The 9402-nt window shown below is 54.1% G+C and overlaps 1 protein-coding gene across 1 annotated transcript in view; it reads right to left on the reverse strand.

Moving 5' to 3' along the window:
• VOPP1 (VOPP1 WW domain binding protein) overlaps positions 1-8256 on the reverse strand; it is a 47591-nt gene extending 39335 nt beyond the window's left edge. The window contains exon 1 of the mRNA XM_036247657.1: positions 8191-8256. Within this exon, the coding sequence (XP_036103550.1) occupies positions 8191-8241 (51 nt within the window). The 5' untranslated portion in view covers positions 8242-8256. The remainder of the gene's footprint in view (positions 1-8190) is intronic.
• Positions 8257-9402: the final 1146 nt, after the last annotated feature.

Genomic DNA, 9402 nt, shown 5'->3' on the forward strand with positions numbered 1-9402 from the left:
CGCTCTAACCACTGAGCAACCGGCCAGGAACTCTGTATAAAGGACTGGCTCAGTGTCCGAAACACGGAGGAGGCAGGCATTCGGGGCAGGCTTCTTCCCGAAGGGCAGATGGCACCAGGGGACCCTGAGGAAACAGCCACTAGGAGACAGCTGTAGGCTCTTCTTTTTTTTTTTAACTTGAGCCCAGTCACCAGGAGCCCTTCCTGGCTGTCCCCTCTGTTCTCAGGGCCACAGGGTGCACCTAGAACAGTGCCCGGAACATTTCCGGTGCCACCTAGGACCCAGCTCTCATCGGAGGTCGTGCCATTTCGGTTCAGCCTATTGCAGATGACCCTTCCCCTACGTTTCAAAGTATCGCAAGCGGGTCAGGACCTCTCCTCATTTCCCTGCCCACACTTCATTAGTGAGTTCAGTAGCAACAGCCATTAGATTTCACGCTAGCAGCTGCCCTGGGCTGGAACCATTATTCTTTATGATAAGGTTAGAAAACAAGTTTCACTCACACACCGCTCCATACAGAAGCCTTCTGAGCGCTGTGACCCTGCGGATAGAAAGACTGCTTACACCGAGATCTGTTCGTGAGCTCCACACATAAACCGTGCGGGCCCGGCCAGCGGTGCTGGCTGCGAACCAGGCAGTGGGCGCCCCCGAGCCTGAGCATGCTGGCGTCTTGATCTCCCTAACCTCCCGAACTGTGAGAAGTAAATTCCCGTCGTTTAGAAGCTACCCAACTAAGAAACCGTCCAAACATGAAACCTAACTACCATCCATCTCTCCCCTGCGCTTCAAGCCTACGACTGATCCATTCCAAACTTGATTTTATTTATTTATTTACTTACTTATTTTTTTACTTATTTTTTAAATCCTCACCTGAGGGCATTTTTTGCATTTATCTTCAGATAGAGACATGTCAACTGGCTGTCACCCACACAACCCCAACCGGGCCGGGGACAAACTGCAACCGAGGTACGCGCCCTTAGTGGGAACCGAACCTGGGACTCTCTGGTCTGCGGGCCGATGCTCCACCTGCTGAGCCAAACTGGCCAAAGCCCAAACCTGATTTATAAAATACTTCCTGTTCGTCTGGTCTGAGGCTGCTGTTCTCAGGTCAAGAACTTCGAGGTACACAGCGGAAATGATCTCTCTGTGTGTATTCATGGCCTCCCTGTCTCCCCGGAGCACTTGACTCCTTAACCCCAACAAGTGAGGGGCGCCACTCTCTAATCACCAAACACAATGGCCTGGCACGGGCTCCTCGAGACCGCGGGGCAGCGTGAGCCCAAACAACTCCCAGCTAGACGTCTGCTCCTTGAGGTGTAGACTCTCACTGGCTGGCTCGCTCCTCAGCAAGGACGAACCAGGGAATGCTCCACACTTCCCAGCCAACGCTGAATTCTGACTTCCTGCAAGCAACGACACCCACGTCTCCCAGTCAAAATCACAGTCATCGACCTCAGTCAAGATGCGTCTCCGTCTCTGATCTCCGCTCGGCCTTCCTATTCATCAGTTGGATTGATGGCATGAGAATCAAATCTGTGTACGGCACAAAACCATAAAGAATGCTGGACTTTTAAAAAAATTTTTTTTTCTTTATTGATTTTTTAGAGAGAGAGGAAGGGAGAGGGAGAGAGAGAGAGAAACATCGATGAGAGAGAACATGCACTGGCCGCCTCCTGGATGCCCCCCACTGGGGGATTCGGACCACAACCTGGGCATGCGCCCTGACCGGGAATCGAACCGGCGACCTTTTGGTACATGGGTCGACGCTCAACCACTGAGCCACACCAGCTGGGTAGAGAACACTGGATTTTTTAAAAATTGTGTTCAGACGGATGTTGATAGGCTTAAGAAAACGAGATGAAGGAAGTAATGTGAACTATAAGTAAAAATCAATCTGTAGTTCTCAGGTTAGGTTTTACGTTAGAATAAACAGCTCCACAGCTGCTGCGAGGCCTGGTGGGTTACCAGCAGCCCGTGTGAAAATAGATTTGAGGGTCACTGCACACTCAGTGCCAATCTCCTGGACTATCTGACGTGCACAATGAAACGGTCCAAACAAGGGCTGGGACGGGCCAGAGAGACCACTCCTGGAAAACAGCGTGATTTGTTCAAGTGAGTCCCAGGGGGAAGGGAAGGGAGGCGAAGGCTTCATGACAAAATGCACTCACCATTGAGCTTGTTCCTTCTAAATCAGGGTACCAACACCCAGCCCACCTAGTCCGACGACGGGACCATTATGGGGGAGCACCATCCAGTACCACACAAACAGACAGCAACATGACCTTCAGGACCCCACAGCAAGGCAGTAACCCATGAAGTCTACGAAACAAGAATCCGGCGCTTAAGACACTCATAATGACCCAAGAGAGGCCCAAATGAGAATATTAAAAATAAAAAAGATCAAGAGAAGTTAGAGGTAGGGGGTGGGATAGAGGTCTGATTATTTTATTTTTTATTTTTTTTTTTTATATCCTCACCCGAGGACATTTTTCCATTTTTCGTTCAGGTAGAATAGGAGGGGGAAAGAGGAACGGAGAGAGAGAGAAACATCGACGTGAAGGGACACATTGAGTGGCTGCCACCCGCACGACTGACCAGAGCCGGGGACAAACTGCAACCGAGGTACATGTCCTTAGCGGGAACCGAACCCGGGTCTCTCCGGACCGCAGGCCGACGCTCTAACCGCTGAACCAAACCGGCCAGGGCGAGGTCTGATTATTAATGCATATAATTCTGGGGAAAAAATAAAACCTCTACCATGATCATGCCACTAGCTTCCAATGTCAACTATCCTATTACGCACCATAGACTTTTATCAGAAAAATTAATGTCTCCCCCTCAAACTGACTCATAATTCTAAAAATCAGTACTTAGGATAAACTTAACTTATTTTTATAATTTGGGCTTTGCTGGTCTGTTTTCCGAAATGAAGTCGCGATCAAACTTTCCGCTATTAACTATGAAAATGCGATCCCTGTTTTAAATGCATCGACTCTGGCTTTCAGGGCAGTTCTTGTCCGAGAGTGGAGACTTCCGAGCACTGTGTAGGTGGCAGTTTCGAAGGGCGGTTGTCAGGGTGGTGAGATCATCCCTAACCACATCTCCGGGGAGATGAAGGGAGCACAGCCTGGAGAACGCAGTGGGGACCACAGCAGCTGTGCTCAATGCCGAGGGGTCGTCACTGCAATTCTACTTTTTCAGGAAAGCTCAGAAGGACAAAACTAGGACCAGGCAAAAATAGTCGTTTCTCCTCGATATAACAGAAGACTTGAGCAACTGAAGTTGTCCAAAAAGATGATGCTTTGTTTTGAAAGATGTGACTTTCCCTCACGAGGAAGTGTTCAGACAAGGACGACCTCGAAGTCCTAGCACAGGGGGCCCCCTTCCAAGACCACAGCGAATCAACTAGTCCTCTCCTACAACAGAACCACCTAGCTCCTTCCCCAGGGCCATCACCCACAGATCTACTGACTCCCAGATATTTACTGAGGCCCAGGCTGTCTCAAACACTGTTTCTAGGAGCTGGGGATATTTCACTTAAGAAAACGGAGCAAGTCCTAGCCTGTTTGGCTCAGCGGTTAGAGCGTCAGCCCGCAGACCAGAGAGTCCTGAGTTCGGTTCCTGTTAAGGGCACGTACCTCGGTTGCAGTTTGTCCCCAGCCCCAAATGGGGTCGTGTGGGTAGCAGCCAGTCGATGTGTCTCTCTCACATTGATGTTTCTCTCTCTCTCTTCCTCCCTCCCACTCTATCTGAAGATGGCAAAAGTGTCCTCGGGTGAGGATAAAAAAAAAGAAAATGGAGCAAGCCCTGGTGGGTTTGGTTCAATAGTTAGGGTGTCAGCCTGAGGCAACCAATGGATGTGTCTCTCTCACATCAATGTTTCTCTTTCTTTCTCTCTCTGTCTCTTTCCCTCCCTTCCACTCTATCTACAAATCAACGGGGAAAATATCCTCAAGTGAGGATTAACAACATCAACAACAACAAAAAACAGAGCAAAACCTTTGCCCCTGTAATGCTTAGATGATAGAAAATAAACCTGTGAAGGTAAGAGATATGGAGCAGGGAGGGAACTGGTCAGAGCAAGGGGGGTGGGGTTGGAATTGTGTACAGGGTGGGCAAGACACGCTGATTGGGAGGGTGACATCTTAGTGGCCTCATGGGGAACAGATCACCAGGAGAATGACTTGCTATCACGGCCAGAGAGACCGAGTGGCTACCCGTCTAATCCATGTACTTCTACAGCCAGTAAGAGCCCAAGCCTGGGCATGAGGCTTGTCGTCCTGGGTTCCTGGCACACCTACAGCCAGATTTCCCCACATTCCACCTGTTCATTCATCACACCTCTCCTCCAGGCGCCCCGCCTCCCACGGAGCCTCCCGAGAGCAACTCTCTACTCTCCTCTTTTCCATTCAAATTACATGTTGCCCAGATTCTAAAAACTCTACAGAGTGGGAGGGTTGAAAAGGATTATTCCAGAAAATTGGCACCCAGCGGGCTGCCATATTCACTGCAATCCCAGGGCACGAAAAACATTTGGCACCAGACAAAACAGAAAAACACACAAAATCACTCCAAAACATGACTTGGTTCTGATTTCGAGACTCTTGGGTGTCAACATACACAGGGCTCTATAAAAATACTAATTCGTCCTCTTCCTTTCCCCCGTTTTCAAAGACAATGTTCACTTTCCAACCCTCTCTAAGAGAAGACCACCCCTTTCTCTAGCCCAAGGAGGGCTGTCCTTTTGCCAGAACGGCTTTGAAACACATGGCGGCCTCGCTTCGAGGCCCTCGTTCCAGGGAGAATAAAAAAAGACACGGATGCCAGGCCCTGGAATAAAGTAGCGGAGCAGGGTCCATCCCCCGGTGAGCGGTGCAGCAAGCCCTCCCCTGGGAGCTTTGATGCCGAGGAGTACGGCCCCCATTTCTGGGCTGGTCAGTAAGGACAGAGCCCTTCGGACAAAAGCTACCAAGTCTATTGCAGCAGCTCCCACAGCGACCTCTAGCAGGAGGGTATTGCAGCGACGGTATCTAGGAAACCAAACACTTGGTGGGAAAGCCCCTGGGAGGTACATATGCCTGGGGCCTGCTCCCCAAGTTCAACTAAAGCACAGTCAGGTCTGAAACCTCTTTTTTTTTTCCTTTCCATTTCTTTTTTTTGTATCCTCCCTTGAGGACATTTTTTTCATTGTTTGTTCAGATAGAGTGGGGGTGGGGAGAAACATCCACGTGAAAGGGACACATCGAGTGGCTGCCACCCACACGACCCAACCAGGGCCGGGGACAAACTGCAACCGAGGTACATGCCCTTAGCGGGAACCGAACCCAGGTCTCTCTGGACCCCAGGCCGACGCTCTAACCGCTGAGCCAAACCGGCCAGGACTTTTCCTTTCCATTTCTAAGGAGCTGCTGCAGAACAGGGAAGAAGCTGGGCATCACTTCCCAGGAATGCTGGGAGCCACGGGTCCAGGACCTCACAGAAGCACAGAACTTTATGATGCAGAAGGGCTTTGGGGTTCCCCCTTTTCATGGCCACATTCACGGCCTGGTGCTTGGGACCCAGCAGCGGGCAGAGTGGCTGGGGGAGGGGAGAGAGGAAATAAGGGCCCTCACTGGCTTCTCCTGCAAGTCACAAGAAGTCACAGGAAACTCCAAGTTAACACAAAGGAAAGGTCACCTCAGTAATGAGCTCACAAGAAGCCTCCCAGGGAGGAGGGTGCTGTTCCGGCCGCCTGCTTACAGCCCCGTCTGGGTCAGGGCGCGCGTGCAGCCCGGGCTGACCGTCTAGAAGCCTGGAGGCACACGGCCTCCATTTCCCCCTCCAAGGCGTCCTGAGCTGGATGCTAAGGCCTGTGACTGTTCCCACAGGCCACGTTGCTGGATTCCCTGTGTGATGGGACGAATACCTCCCCAGCTCCACCATCCGCCTGGGGACACACTGTGGGGGAGCAATCTCCGCGTGCACGTGAGCTGGGAGAGGCAGCAGGCAGGCGGAGCCCCCGCGCCAGCCGTGACCCTCTGGACAAGCTCTTCAACCCCTCCCATTGGAAATAAAAACGGGGAGAAGAGTAACTGCCAAGAGGATCAGTGAGTTGATATTTGTCAAGTGCCCAGAACAATGCCTGACGGAGAAGAAGCACTCAGAAGAGTTTGCCGAGTTCAGAAACAAATACGCAGTCTTTATGTCTAACAGGTGCCGGAATTTCTACAAAGAGATGGAGGGTGGGGGGCTTCTCCAAAGAGCTTTGAGATTTCCTCTGGATGGTACCAGCTCGGAACAGGGTGCTGGAGGGCCAGCCTGGGACAGCCACTGTCACCAGGGAACCTCATTCCAGGTGGTTTACGATCAACTGGCAACTACAATGAAAGCAGCTCAGGCCGAACAAAGAGACAAAGACAAATCTCCCAGGCTGCAGCTGGCTGTAGGAGCCATCAAATATCTCCGTCAATTGTTTCGTGCCCTCAAATACCAGAAAGCCCTTTGCGCCCCCACACACAGAGCAACTGCAATGGCTCGTTTGTGTAGACAAAATCCAGAGCGACCAACTGAAGGGGAAAGCGGCTCAGAGCCAGCTCTCCCGTATAAAATTCCATGTGATGAAGCATCAAGAAATCTCCTGGATTCCGCGGAGACGCCTTAGGATAATCACCATGTAAAAGTGGGCTACCCCACACCAGCCTGTTGAAAACAAAAACTACCCATCAGCTGGCTACCCGACTTGGGGAAAGGTCAGTGAGTCATTTAGGTTTTAATGTTGGGCTAGTTCTGCTTTCAAGGTCTGTCAACCTTTAGATATGATCTGAACTCTGTTAAGATGAGAAATCCCGATGCAACAAAAACAGCTACTTTGGAAAGAACCGAGTCCCTGATGCCCCGCAGAAGCGGAACCAACAGAAGGCTGGATTTTCACCCAGCGCTGACTTTGAAAGGGGGTGGGTGTGGCCACTGCACGAGGAGGGTCAGAGGCTTGGGTTCTTTGATAGTGGTCTGAGTCCTGTTTCTCTTCTGGTCAGTGACTCACCCGGGGGACTTTACTCCTAAGGTTCTCAAATTCTGAACCAATGGAAAGAATGCCGATGGGGAGTCCTCCAGGAAGACCGTAAAGGACCAAGTCAGGGAGATACCAAGAATTCCAAGTCCTTCCTGTGGCCACGCCTGGGGCAAGAAACTTTCCATTAATGTCCCTTGCAAGCCAGCCGAGACTTCCCCTCCCAACGCCCTGTAACATTTATTTCTTACTAAGTTCAGAAAACCTAGTAGTCTGTTCCAGCCTTAACACCCAACTATTAAACAGTTTGACAACCCTCTACAATATCAAAGACAGAGGCATGAGTTACTCATTACCCATTTACCTCGACTTCATTAATTCCATGCAAATATTCCTTCAAAATAAGGAAGTTGAGCAGAGTTGGAAGGAGCCCTAATTCAGACTCAACACCCGGGAATGCCACTAGCTCACGTGTTGAAGAACCCACTTCAGCAAGGGGGTGGCCACGCATCAGAGGATGCCACCGGGACAGCCAGGTCCCCACGAAGGCGGCGGTCGCCAGGTGCTCCCACCCTCCATCCTTCCCCAAGTTCCCTCTGGATCCAGCCGCACCCCCGCCCCAGCTCCCGGGGGACGCTGCCCGCGCACGGGAGCCCCTGCTCGTCGCTTGCACCCGCACAGTGCTCCCTCCAGCCGCCCCCCACCATCTCCCCGGCACCCCGTGACATTTTCTCAAAACTCGCACCGCGACCCTCCCGCGGCCCACCCACCCTGACTCTCTGCGCCTGCGCCACTCCTGGGACTCCCTCCTTAAGGTCCCCGCTCCACGGGATCCGGGTCCCCTCGGGGGAGGGGACAGGGGGAGTGTTGCGCGGAAAGGTCTCTCCTGGGTGACCCGGGCGGGCGCTGGAAGCCAGAGAAACAAGCACCCCCGGGGTTGGGGGCGGGGTTGGGTGGGGACCGAAGGGGAGGCGGGGGGAGGCGGGGGGAGGCGGGGGGAGCCTCCCTGTCACCGGGGTCCCTACACGTCCCAGCACCCGGACAAATGCCGGAGCAGGAGGCAGCGGCGCTCGGCCACTCGACCCCTCGGTTCTCGCGGAGGGTCTCCGGGGCGTCTCCGTGCTGCGCCCGCCTGGCCCCGCATTGTTCGCGCTGCCCGGCGCCTGGGGTGGGCGCCCCGGCGCGGCCCGGCCCGGCCCTACCTCCACCAGCAGCGCCAGCAGCAGCGCCGCGCCCGGGGGCAGGCGGCTCATGGCTCCGCGTCCTCTCCCGGCGCGCCCGGCGCTCGTCGCAGGCGCGGGACAGCCGCACGTCCCCCGCGCTGGGCCACAGGCCGGCGGCGGGCGGGGACCGGGACCGGCCGCCCTCGCCGCGCTCCGCCCCGCGCCCCGCCCTCGGCCGGAACGCGCTGGGGCGCGCGCCCGCGGACACCTGGAGCCCGGCCGGGGGCGCTCGGCGGCGACCCACCGGGCCCGCGAGCGGAGCTGCCAGGGGTCGCCTCCGTCCGGGGAGGCCGTCCGGTCACCCCGGAATCAACTCGACAAAGCTTTTCAAAGGAGCACAGTATCCACGGGGCGTGGTTCGTTCTGGAGGGAGCTGGTTGTTCCTGAACCCATCGCTCCTTCCTGCGCCCCGGGCCTCCCGGTTCTTCCCTCTCTGATTCCTGCGGACCGAGGGGCCCTGCGCCCTGCCCGCACGCGATGGCAAGGACACCCCAAGGACGCAGGAGGCCGGCTGCCAGCGGCAGGCTCCCTGCACCACGCTTCTCACTTTTGTGAGGGCTTTTTATAACGGCTCCCTCTTGCCCTGGCCTGGCCAGGACGTCACCCAAATGGGCACCGCATTGAAGTCCCCATCCCCACCCCACCCCGGGCCGCTGAGTGTAAGGTGTCCTTAACCTCTGTGAGCCTCTCTCCGGCCCACCGCCTCGCACCCACCACATGTTCTTCCCGTCCTGGCTCGGATCCCACCTCTTTCCGCAGTTAGTTATTCAACAAGCATTTATTGAATTTGTAAGATGTACCAGAGCCTGAGCCAGTAGGGTAATTAAGAAAACTATGCCTGGCGTCGAAAGGGGAGGTAGTCACTTTCACAACGATGATACAGAGTGCTGAGTGCAGAGACCGCAGGGTGTAGGGTAACAAAAGACAGGAACCTACCGGTGACTAGAGTTGGAGGGTGTGGGGTCAAGAAATCAAATGTCACCTGAGGTGAATCCCAGACACTTTCCAAGCTTCAGTGCAGGACCTCATACGGTGACTATTCAACAGCAGACCAGATCTTCCGGTTAAAAGCCAGAACTTCAAAGCAGAAAACATGCCCCAGGCCTTGATGATGCTAAAGCACCAACAGAGAAGCCCCCAAGGGTCTTTGGACTCCAGTAACTTTGACTATTTACAATTAGGGTATTTCTC

This window comes from Molossus molossus, unplaced genomic scaffold (assembly GCF_014108415.1).
Source record: "Molossus molossus isolate mMolMol1 unplaced genomic scaffold, mMolMol1.p scaffold_m16_p_7, whole genome shotgun sequence".
NCBI lineage: Eukaryota > Metazoa > Chordata > Mammalia > Chiroptera > Molossidae > Molossus > Molossus molossus.